Genomic DNA, 12,522 nt, shown 5'->3' with positions numbered 1-12,522 from the left:
GATTTTCTAGCTAGCTAAGTTATTCCAATGTGCAAAAATCTTGATAGATCAAATACATGTGGGGGTCAATGTGTCTATTATTTTTGCCAGTATGATGCATTTAAATTGTTTCTGTTCTCAGGTTTTCACTGCGAATTGTTTTTCTTCCTGAAAACACCAATGAAGCAAAATACCTCTTATTGCTGTGTGATCGATGATTCTGACGGGGCTAATGTCAACGTGTTTAAAGTGAGTGCCGAAATCTTCCCGCATACAATTTGGATTTATGTCAATGTCGTATGTGTGTATAGACTGAGATGAAAAGGACACAAACATTTACCAAACATCACAGCTGATATTACTTCAGCATGTGTGTGTATGTGTCATGTTTCTGTGTGTATGTTGGATCAGAACCCACTGCTCACATTTCACTATAATTCATCTCTTGCTAATCCTTTTGACAGGAATAGGATATATACAGGCGGGATGTAAACAAGACACGTAAAAGAGAAAAGATGCTAATGTCCACCTATTTTTTACTCTTAGTGGGTTGTTCAAGGTGATCTTTCAGCTCTGGATTACCTGAGCAAGAAGAGTCCGAGTCACCTGAGCTCTAGGGATGAAAACGGAGCGGGACCGATCCACTATGCTGCCGCTAGTGGGCATTTGGACGTTATTCGGCTCATTGTGTCCTTGACAGGACTTGACGGTGAGTCATGCAGTATTATGCACATAATACAGGCTGCATTAGAGTAAAGCGTTTTAATGTTGAACTGTATGGTTCAAGAATGAGTGAAATATGTCATCATCAGACGTTCTAAATTCCTCTTTCAATCACAACAGCCTCAGATCCATGTCCCAATCATACAACTAATTCACTATATGGGCCACAGAAACAAGTGTCATACTAGTAATAGCCTACATGTGTAATATTTGGTATGTGTGTAAAGCCTTATTGATGATAAAGATCAGAAATTGGACTTCCTCAACCTCACAGGAAGGCTTCGGTAACTCAAACATCCACTTTTTACGACCATGGTGAGCAGAAAAGCATCTTCAATCTCACAAAATATTGACTGTCTTGATGTGGCCAACTTTAAAAGCAGAAGACCACATGAGATTCCCACAAATTAAGATCATGTACCATCTTATAATGGCTACTTCCAACATGATAATGCACCGTGACACAAAGTCATCTCAAACCGGTGCAAAGAGCCAGTGAGTATTTAAACGGCCTTAACAGCCACCAGATCCGAATCCAATAGAGTGCATTCGGGATGTGGTACACCAGAAGATTCAAATCAGCAGCAGTTATATGATCTCAAAGTAATGCTTCAAGAGCATTAAGGAATCCATGGCATTAAAGAATTGAAGATGTTCTAAAAGCTAAGAAAAGTCCTGATCGGTATTAGTAAGGTTCTCCTGATAAAGTGGCCAGTGAACATATGCATTAACATTACAATCATTAATCTATAAGAAGTGTTAAACCACTGTGTATTTGTGTGTGTGTGTGTGTGTGTGTGTGTGTGTGTGTGTGTGTGTGTGTGTGTGTGTGTGTGTGTGTGTGTGTGTGTAAAAGTGGGGCTACACATTCACTCGTTTACTGAAATTTAAATAAAAAGAGAAACTCTGGATTGTTACTGAAGTATTAACAGCTTTTCGAAGGTCTATTATTAAATAATGTGCATTAGTTATCTGGCTCAGATTCCCACATTGCTTGAATGCTTGGACACTTAATAGTGAACATGAACAAACCCATTACTGTCATCTAAAGCGCCCATTATAACCGCATTAACTCATTAAAAAATCATGTGAAAATCTAAAACAGAAAAAAATGTTTAAAAGCATTACAGACACAGTAAGTGGAAAGAGTGTGTGATAAAGCACAGGAAAAAAACTATTTTAATGTAATTTGATGGCTCACAACTAAACAATTGTGTAACTAACAAAGTAAATGTAATTTGTTACTGTACTGAAGTAGCTTTTTGGGTATCGGTATTTTATTGATGTATTTTCACTTTAACTTCACTACATTTCAAAGTCAAATATATTTAAGCTCTGTTTTTAACTTGTTCTGATTGGCGCTTGGTGTATCTACTAATAACCAACATAAAGTTCTGCATCAGTTCAACAGCAAGCAGAAAATTTTTCATAGGAATAAATGATGGAAGAAACTCCAGACTCGAACTCGCCACAACACATGTGGCCTTATTTACGTCATTTTGTTTTGAGGTAGTTGAAATGAAAGTTTTGGGTTTATGATAATTTCTTAGATATCATTCAGTGTTTGATTCATTCATATCATGAATTGAATGAGTTGATTAAGCAAGAGTCTTGTACCAAAAGTGCTAATATGACATTATAGACATAATAAGTCATAATACTTTGGATACTTAAATACATTTAAAAGCAAATAATTTAGTAATTTTACTCAAATGAAAAGCATTTTTACTAGAGTAATATTTTACCTTTGTGTACTTCTGTGTATCTCTATTTTAACTCAAGTGCATGGATTGTGTACTTCGGTCCCCATTGCAATCAAGTGCCTTTTAAGAGTAAAATAAAAGAAATAAAAAATTGCATTGTGCAACATAATCTTTGTACGTTTTAGGATCTTTTTATGTTTGTTGTACCACTATGAGTATCTTAGGGCTCTGTATCACAAATACTGTAGAAGTGTAATAAATGAACTCATATTAGGTAAAATATTTTGTGTTATATAGAGTTGGATGTTCAGGATGCAGAAGGACAAACTCCTCTACATTTTGCTGTGGAGAAAAACCAGGAGTCAAGCTGTTCACTGCTGCTAGATTTGGGTGCAAATCCAAACATATTAAACACAGCCATGATGGCACCGATTCACTTGGCCATCAGCAAAGAACATAATCACCTGGTACAGGTGAGTTACATACACTACATCACCTAGTATGGATAAGTTACACCCAGTCAGTTACCTGGTACAAGTGATTCACATATCCCCTGATCCAGAGCGACATACAACTAAGCAGTTGAGGTTTAAGGGCCTTGCTCAAGGGCCCAGCAGTGGCAGTTAATCCTACTCATTTACCTGGTACAGTTGAGTTACTCACATTCTTTAAGTGGTACAAGTGAGTAACTTCCTCTCAGTTATTCCAACTCTTTTCTTTGGTCGAGATGAGCCACACAAATTTAGTTACCTGTTACAAGTTAGTTACTCCAACCTTATTACCTGGGGCAGATGTATTAAACCCACTTAGTTACTCAGTACAGGTGAGTTACTCCCATTCAGTTACCTGGTACAGGTGAGTTACACACACTGAGTTACCTGGTACAATTAAGTTGCACACAGTCAATCACCACTTGTCATTCATGTTGCTTCAGGTATTCCTGTCCTGCAGCCGGACAGATGTGAATCTGGAGGGAGATCTGGGAAACACACCAGTAATGTTGGCATGTTCCCACAATAACTGTGAAGCTCTTCATGCACTTGTGAGTTATTAGAGGTTTACAGAAACTGTTTTACTTCATTTAAATGTCAACCAAGAGACAGCATGTTAAGTGTGTAAGGTTTGTTCAATAAGTTTTGCAATTGAGCTACAATGCTAGTTACTTATAAGGGAAGCTAATGGTTACCAGTAAGGCATCATGAAAACTTGTACCAAAATCACAAGGCTTTGTCGGATTGTTCTGTTTGTAAGAAAAATCTTTCTGATGTATGATACGTTTGTCTAAAAAAAACAACAAAAGAACATCAAACTCCATGCAAGAAATGTAATATTTGCGAAGTTTGAGGTTGAAATGGAGAGATACAGAATTCCTTTTTTGAGTGATTGTGAGTTCAAATCCCAATAATGCCATAGAAAGTTGACCATGTTCTTTCATTGAGAGGAAGAACAGCAATTCTTTACTTTCTCATTTGGAGTGATGCTAAGCAATCGTCTATGTCGAAAATCGCATACCACTCAATAGGAGTGTACCACTCACTCATACCACTCCCACCCCTGGAAGTGTAATGTAGCATGTGCTAGTGGTAGAATTTAGCAAATGACCTAACTGGGAGAAAATGCAATTTGTTATCTGCATTAGCTCCAGTGCACAACTCAGAGCTCAAAAGGGTCTTTTGAGTAATTGGGCACATGCATTGTTGAGTTCCTTCATGATTCCATTTGCTTGACTTTTTTTCCAGTTTGAACATGGAGCCAAGCTGTGTCATCAGAACAAGCTGGGGCATTATGCGATACACACAGTGGCTTTCTCGGGAGCCAAAGAAGCAATGGAGACAATACTGCAAAAAGGTGAGCCTCTTTGATTTACCTCAGGATGCACCCTGCACACTAACTGCTAAAATATTTATATTCTTTCACCTTTCAGTCTTGTACGTCATCACCATTCCAACTGATTTAAACAATACAAATGATTATGGTTACACAACTTAAGATTTTGGAAGCCCATAGTTTGTGTAGCCATAGAGACAAACCAGTGCACTTGTAACCCCAAAAATGTACTGCTTCAGATTAGTGTTTAAATGAGCCAGCCTATTTAGTGAGTAGGGTGCGTGTTTTGGGACAATTCCACAAAGACCTGATCAGGGTGTTTGAACAAACACAGTAAATATGCACCATTATGTACACCTGCCTTATTTTCTATGCCTCTGTACACGGTGCACTTCTGTAGATAATAAAATGGAGTAGGACGTTGTTGTTGTTGTTTTTTTTTTTTGTGCACATTGACCTAGTGTTAATGCATTTATTTGAAACATCTGATGCATGACTAAAACATTTGTGAACATACAGGCTGCTGCTGGAGGTGAATGTAAATTTTTTGATTTGCACTGATTTACATTTGTTGACCTGTCCACATGTGCAGAGGAGGTAGCCAAATTAAACAAGAGGACAGGGATAAGCAAAACTCATCCTCCGTCTAAACATAGGTTACATGAGTCATGAATGTGCAAATTTGAGGACAAGGTTCTAAACAAATCCATATTGACATACTTTGCATTACAGTATATACAATATAAAAATCCACATTAGTCTTTTTGTGCAGTTCAGTCCCAGACTGCTTTATTGCCATTTTAGTATGTACAGTATTACCATAAAATTCAATGTACCCCAGGAGGTCTGTAAAGTATTTAGAGGGCCAACCACTATAATGATCAAACAATGCTTATGAAATAACTCCACAATGGAGTCTATAGAAATAATTTTTACAGTTATGTAAGGAATATAAAGATGCAGCTTACAGTTTTTAACATACAAATATTTTAATATGTATTTATTCATGTCATTAATCTCTTTTTTGCCTCCCACAATTCTGAACAACCCCAACCAACCTCTCTCCTTCTCTGTTCCAGGAGAAGAGTTTGGAATTTCCATTCTTACACACATTAATTATTTGGATAAATCAAAGAGCAGCCCACTTCATTTAGCTGTAAGAGGTGGAAATATAGAAGTGATCAAGCTTTGCATCGCTAAAGGTGCAAAAGTGGACCAGCAACAGGTAAAGCATCATACACACACACACACACACACACACACACACACACACACACGTTTTGCACCTATTACATACCTTTTCTTACTAATCAATAATGAATCCAATGAAGGCTACGCCTACACCTAAAAGTTTTGTTTTTAAAGCATGACAAGCATTTAGGAGAAAGATTTTCCTTGTCCAACCAAAAGGCCCCAGGAGGTCAAAATGATCAGAATATTTAGATTTATATGAGGCTATGTATATATTCTTTTGTGATTTAATCATTTAAACTGACCGTATAATCAATGTACCAATGTCACTGTGCAGGTCAATAATTACTATGGTTTGTGTGTTGCATAGCAGTGATTCTAAAATGCTAGTGGAAGTCTTTATCACACTGTTGATAAAAAATCGTTTACTCTGGCTGTTGTTCACATTCTGATCAGGGCATAAAATAAACAGATGTAAAGATACCAGTCCATCTTTTTATGTATTTATTTTTATTATCAAAGTTAACTGGAATAATATGATACATGGAATGGGTTTGAACAGGGGGAACATGAATCCCAGTCACATGGCCAAATATTTAGCAACACAGTTTGCACAACTGGAAGCTATTCATGTGTTTTACCTCTTAGCTTTGTAGCTAGAGGGCAGAATACAATATATATACAGCATTTAGACCCCATGCCTTTGTTGACTATTTAAAATTGGGTTAAGAATTACACTTACAATTACACTTAGCTAACATAGGTAATGCTAATATTTAGCAAATCAGTTATGACTGTTATGATACATTAAAAGTTTAGACTACTGTTTATATATATATATATATATATATATATATATATATATATATATATATATATATATATATATATATATACATTCATTTCACTGAGAGTTCTTTGTATATTTTTGTGAGGAACAGAGATGTTCCTCAGCCATCTGAATCTTTCCAACTTGGAAATTTTGATTCCATTCATGTGAAGAACTAATTTCAATTTCAAATAAGCAATTTGAGAGTTACGTGAAACACAATCTCAGTTCCGGTGAATGCATTTGTGCCTTTGTGTGTGTGTGTGTGTGTGTGTGTGTGTGTGTGTGTGTGTGTGTGTATGTTACAGTGTGACAAGTCCACGGCGCTGCATTTCGCCTGCACACAGGGAGCCATGAAAGCCGTACAAGCGATGCTGCGTCCTTATGAGACAAAGATCCATGAAATCATCAACATTAGAGACGCAGCCAATCAGACTCCGTTACACAGGCCAGTCTACTGTATATTCATCCCCAGCCTGCTCACTAAATATACCAATTTTGCATTTTGCCAAATAATTTCTGAAAGTCTAGTACAGAATATTCTGCGTTCTCACAAAATCCCACAATACACTTCAACAAGACAATGTTCAAATGACACCTATTTCATTTTATACGTATTAGACCTTCATTTAGTCCGTTGTTGTTTTCATTTCTTTTTTTTGTATTGTGTTAATAACAATGAAAAACAAAATATATCGTACATTCATTACCCACCAACATTCAGCTGATTAAAACACATAAAAACAGGAATAAAACTAATGAATTCAGGAAATTTTCTGAATTTTGTATTTGCCTTGTAATTACAGAGCCACATTATTCGATCATGTGGAACTGGCAAAATTTCTCGTCTCAAAGGTAAATCAAGAATCATTTTCATACTCTGTTTTTTTAACACTGTACATTGCTTGTTAAAAGTCTGGAAACTCGTAGTCTTTTATGTTTTTTTTGAGAGATTTTGAGAGGTTTTTTTGGCATGTTCCTTTTGTTTCTATGCAACAAACCAGGGTAAACATGGAACGAAGACTTACTTTGACCAAACAAATATATAAATGTTCCGATAATATACAGATACACTTTATATTCATCAAAAAAAGCATTAGCATTAATTACAGCTTTACACACTCTTGGCATCTGAACAGTTCAATTCTCTGAACATTTGCCATTGACTCTTGTAAAATGTCCCACATCAGTTCAATAGGATTTAAATGCAATGACAGGCAGGCCATTCCATAATAGATAACACTCCAGATGATCATTTGCTCTCTAAATAAAGCTTACAGAGCTGGGATGTACTGTATGCTTTAGCTTATTATCTTGTTGCACATTGAAGTTGGCTGCAATCAACTGCAGTTCAGATGGAATTGCATGATGTTGAAATATGGCATGTTGGTTCAGGGTTCTAAAACAACCCCAAACCATTAAGCTTCCACATCTACAGTATGTTTGACTGTAGGGGTGAGGCAGTCTGCTAACATTTTCTCTCCAGATGTAGGTCTTAATGATATTCTTCATCTAGAAATGTGTCAAAATTTGGATTAATCCTTCCACAGAAAATTTTTCAGTCTCTCAGTTCGCATGGGAGTTTGTCTTTTAACAGGTTTATTGCATATAAACAAGGAACATGCAAGAAAATCTATAAAAAAAAAAAAGACTAGGTGTTTCCAAACTTATGACTGACAATAATTGGTGGTTGTGTTTTTGTTTCATGAAGGGCGCAGATATAGACTGCAAGGACTGTAAGAGTTATACCCCTTTACTCCTGGCTACAACAAGCAGCGCATGGAAAACCGTTTCATTCCTGCTCTCTAAAGGTGCTTTTTATTTTCGATTATATATTAATAAAAATTAGCGCTGCCATTCGTATTTTACAGGCAGTTACAACTAAATTTTGGATGTTTGCCAACTGTCTTTTTCCAGAGAGACTTATAATTTTGAAATTTATTGGGGGCATTGCTCAGAGGGCCCAGGAGTGTCACCACTGATGTTTTTGTGTTAATAGGATATAATATAAGCATATTAGTGTATAGTAAAAGTCCATTACATGGAACCTTTGCTATCCTTATTATGAGCTGTAACTTTTGTGTATTATTGTATCTTAAATGTCAGTTACCCTATATGAATTTCCTATCTATAGAACTGCTAAATTAAAGCAATATGAATCTCGCAGTTATGAACATCTGTATATACCTGTGGCTGATCATTATTTTCATATCCTATACAACGGCAGTCTTGTTTGTGTGATTTTGCCTAAATCAAGAGAAAAACACTCAAATGTGTGTACGTGCTTTTTCTTCTCCTTGCAGGTGCAGATTTTAGAATTAAAGACAATACGGGACGGAATTTCCTCCATCTCGTCATCTTCCAACCCAAAGGACTGAAAAATCTTCCTGAACACATTTTACAGGTAGAAAATAAATAGAAAAAAAAAAACCATAATAGCAACAACAGGCGCTGATAGATAGATAGATAGATAGATAGATAGATAGATAGATAGATAGATAGATAGATAGATAGATAGATAGATAGATAGATAGATAGACAGACACAGACAGACCGACAGACAGACTGACAGACAGACAGACAGACAGACAGACAGACAGACAGACAGACAGACAGACAGACAGATAGATAGATAGATAGATAGATAGATAGATAGATAGATAGATAGATAGATAGATAGATAGATAGATAGAAGATTAATGGATGGGAGGGTGGGCGCATAGGTAGGTAGGTAGGTAGGTAGGTAGGTAGATAGATAGATAGATAGATAGATAGATAGATAGATAGATAGATAGATAGATAGATAGATAGATGGATGGATGGATGGATGGATGGATGGATGGATGGATGGATGGATGGATGGATGGATGGATGGATGGATGGATAGATAGATAGATAGATAGATAGATAGATAGATAGATAGATAGATAGATAGATAGATAGATAGAAAAGTCAGGTGTCCTAATACATTTGTTTATATAGTGTAAATATACTGTGTGGTTGTAATTCATTAATACTTTAGCATATGAAGATTTTTAGTTTATCTTTAGTGATCTTTTTCGACTCCAGAATAAAGACGTATGGGAGCTTATGAGCGCTGAGGATTATGAAGGCTGCACTCCTCTACACTATGCCTGCAAACTCGGCATCCACGACTCGGTTAAAAACATGCTGGGGTTTGAAATCTCCTTGGGCCGCAAGTCAAAGGAGAAAAAATCAGCGCTTCATTTTGCTGCAGAGTGAGACAACATCCCACATGCACTATTATTTAGATTTTTATTATTATATGATCATTTTTAGGGTATGATTTATTCAATTAAAATGTAAGTTAAAGGTAATAAAGTTTAACTGGAATCTTGCAAATTAAAGATAAAGTATTTTTTTTGTAGCTAACCCAGGGAAAGTTAAGCATGTTCTCTAGTACAAGATCTCTCGCTGTGTTTTCAGATACGGCCGAATAAATACGTGCCTCAGGCTTTTGGAGACGATCAGGGACTCGCGTTTGCTAAATGAGGGAGATGAGAATGGACTGACTCCGCTCCATCTGGCCTCAAGAGGGGGTCACATCAAGGTGGTGGATCTGCTGCTCAGAAGAGGTGCTCTGTTCCAGAGGTATGCCACCATGATTCAATGTTTGAATGAATGACACCTAGAAGATTACATTAATTTGACTTCAGGATTGTGTTCATCATAAAAATGGATGCTAGTCACCCGGGCCTGTAAAGGAAATTTGTTTATTTTGAATTGCAAGTTATCTTTTCCTTACAAACACAGCACGGTTTTTGAATGTAAGGTAGCTAGCTACAAACTCAGTCTGTCTACTGAATCATAGACGCAGACTGCTAGCTTGTTGATGTTCGCATGATATCAAAAAGTTTTCGAGACCAGCTCTGCTTACTTTATTTATATACGTTTTGCACACTATCACACTAGCGTTTCTGCTACTTCCGAAAAATGTCCTGTAAGTTGTCTTTTCGAAGCTTGTCATGCACCTACTGTGATTAGCGCTGGATCTTCACAATGGTGTCAAAACAGTGAACACCTTCAGGAACAAGGCAAAATCCCCTAGGAGACAAATCTGGCTTGTGTGGAAGTAAGATCGTGTGGATTGTTCTCCGACGATCATCATCCAATGATGTTCAATGGTTTAGACATTTTTAGGGGTTGAGCTCATTGATGGTCTTCCTTCATTCTCGTCGTCTTCCGGTGATGTTCTTCCTTTCTTGAAGCGTGAGTGCAACTCAAAACACCTTGAACGACTCGTGCATCGCCACATGTCCAACATGTGTCATGTCAAACGTCTCTGTTGCAGATTTCCACAGTTTCACACAGAAGTTCACGTTTCCTCTTTGTTCTAACTTGCTGTCCGTGATGAAATTGTAGACGTGGTAATGCACGTGTTCAGAATAGCACCCTTTTAGAACATTGGTCTCGAACCTTTTTGACCCCCTCGTACTTGGATAATGGGTTTAATTGAATATGTTACCTTTTTTACTAATATGTTACAACAGAGGCCTTTGAGACATGAAAAAATATTTTAGTTAACAATAATAATAAAAAAATATATATATATATATATATATATATATATATATATATATGTATATAAAGCCAAAAAGAAAAATATTTTCTTTTTAAAGCAAAGAAAAAAAGAGAAAGAAAATTTTTTTTTATGCTTAAGGTGCAAAAAAATTAAAAATAAAACACAGACAAGACACAGCCTTATTTATTTGAAACATGGGTGCCTGGGGTTTGTTCTTTATACATGGATTACTCAATTAGCTGGATATTATTGTTGACAATTTGACATAATCCAGGATTTAGTTCAGTCCCTTGAAGTTACACTTGCTGTCATAGCAATATGTCCGTAAGCTCATACGCACTCAGGAGCAGGCTTATTTCACATACATAGGATTAGGATTATGGCTTTATAAGCAGAGGTGATACAGGAAGTGTGTAGCACTTTATTAGAGCAACGTGTTGTGGGAAAAAAACATGAGATTGCCACAAGTATTGGGTCACCTGGTCATAAGTTTGATATGTGATTTTTGAGCATTGTATTTCACATTTAGTCCCAATTTGCTCTCAAAATTTCCTTTACTCTTCTGGGAAGATGTTCCACTAGATTTTGGAGTGTGTTTATGGATATTTGTGTTCATCAGCCACAAGGGTGTTACAAAGGGCCGGTACTGATGTAGGTGAGGAGGTCTGGGCTGCAGTCAGCATTCACATTCATCCCAAAGGCGTTCAGTAGGGATGAGATCAGCGCTTTATAGCAGGCCACTCAAGATCTTCCTCTCCAAAGCATGTAAACCAAATCTTCAAGGAGCTCACTTTGTGCACAAGGGCATTTCCATGCTGGAACAAATTTGGCTTTAAAGCTACAGACATCCTATTCAATTAAGTGCCTTAAGCTTTTTGGTAACGGTTTGGAAAAGAACCAGATATAGCAGGAAATGTCAGGTGACCTAATACTTTTGGCAATATAGTGTATATCATGAGGAATGCTTACGTATTTGTTGGCAAAATTCTGACAGCCATTTCTCCATTTCAGCTCAACTGTTTTATTTGTATACGGCTTTTAACAGTGGACAGAAATAAATAGATAAATAGATAAATAATATTATATAATTTGTACCCTAATAAGTCAGTGCTGACAGTGGCAAAGAAAAATCCCCTAAGATGTTATAAGGTTAAAACCTTGAGAGGAACCTGACTCAAAAAGGGAATCCATCCCCAACTGGGTGACAATGAATGTCCATCCATTACAGTTCTATCATTGTTAAGGTCATCAGCTGTTCACTGATTGTCACTTAAATGCAAAACTATTCATGGTAAATGAAGCCATAAACCATTGGAGCAAACTATATTAATTACAGTACAAATCCATCTTCTTTGTTCCTGAGTTTAACCCCTCATGGATGTAACCTCATGTAACCTCATGGATCTTTAGGCTGGTTATACAGAGAACATCCTCAGCTGCACCAAATGGTCTTCAGTTGAAGAGAACTGCATCCATAGGCCCAGAAAGAAGAAAAGGGCTGATTCCTCAGGAGCATGTGTAGCTCAAGGGGATTCCTGCCATTTTAATAAGGATTTCAAATTCTTCATAACCTTCAAAAAATATCTCTTGTTTTGCAGCAATATAAAAAAGAACAGGGCCAGAACATAATTACAGTGATTGCATGATCTTGAAATTAAGGGTGTTTTCACACCTAGTTCGTTTGAGCCCTCCAAACGCTCTCGGAGCGGTTCAGTGTGTATATGTGA

General features: G+C 36.8%; 1 protein-coding gene across 1 annotated transcript in view; it reads left to right on the top strand.

Annotated features, from left to right (window-relative positions):
• trpa1b (transient receptor potential cation channel, subfamily A, member 1b) overlaps nucleotides 1-12,522 on the top strand; it is a 28,068-nt gene that overhangs the window by 166 nt on the left and 15,380 nt on the right. Inside the window, exons 2-13 of the mRNA XM_046833558.1 lie at nucleotides 122-228; nucleotides 526-688; nucleotides 2,703-2,878; nucleotides 3,340-3,447; nucleotides 4,145-4,253; nucleotides 5,312-5,457; nucleotides 6,561-6,700; nucleotides 7,059-7,107; nucleotides 7,964-8,063; nucleotides 8,556-8,656; nucleotides 9,322-9,491; nucleotides 9,700-9,864. Coding sequence (XP_046689514.1) covers nucleotides 160-228; nucleotides 526-688; nucleotides 2,703-2,878; nucleotides 3,340-3,447; nucleotides 4,145-4,253; nucleotides 5,312-5,457; nucleotides 6,561-6,700; nucleotides 7,059-7,107; nucleotides 7,964-8,063; nucleotides 8,556-8,656; nucleotides 9,322-9,491; nucleotides 9,700-9,864 — 1,496 coding nt within the window. The 5' untranslated portion in view covers nucleotides 122-159. The remainder of the gene's footprint in view (nucleotides 1-121; nucleotides 229-525; nucleotides 689-2,702; nucleotides 2,879-3,339; nucleotides 3,448-4,144; nucleotides 4,254-5,311; nucleotides 5,458-6,560; nucleotides 6,701-7,058; nucleotides 7,108-7,963; nucleotides 8,064-8,555; nucleotides 8,657-9,321; nucleotides 9,492-9,699; nucleotides 9,865-12,522) is intronic.

This window comes from Silurus meridionalis, chromosome 21 (assembly GCF_014805685.1).
Source record: "Silurus meridionalis isolate SWU-2019-XX chromosome 21, ASM1480568v1, whole genome shotgun sequence".
In the NCBI taxonomy this organism is placed as follows: Eukaryota; Metazoa; Chordata; class Actinopteri; order Siluriformes; family Siluridae; genus Silurus; species Silurus meridionalis.
This window is presented reverse-complemented; position numbering and strand designations above follow the sequence as displayed.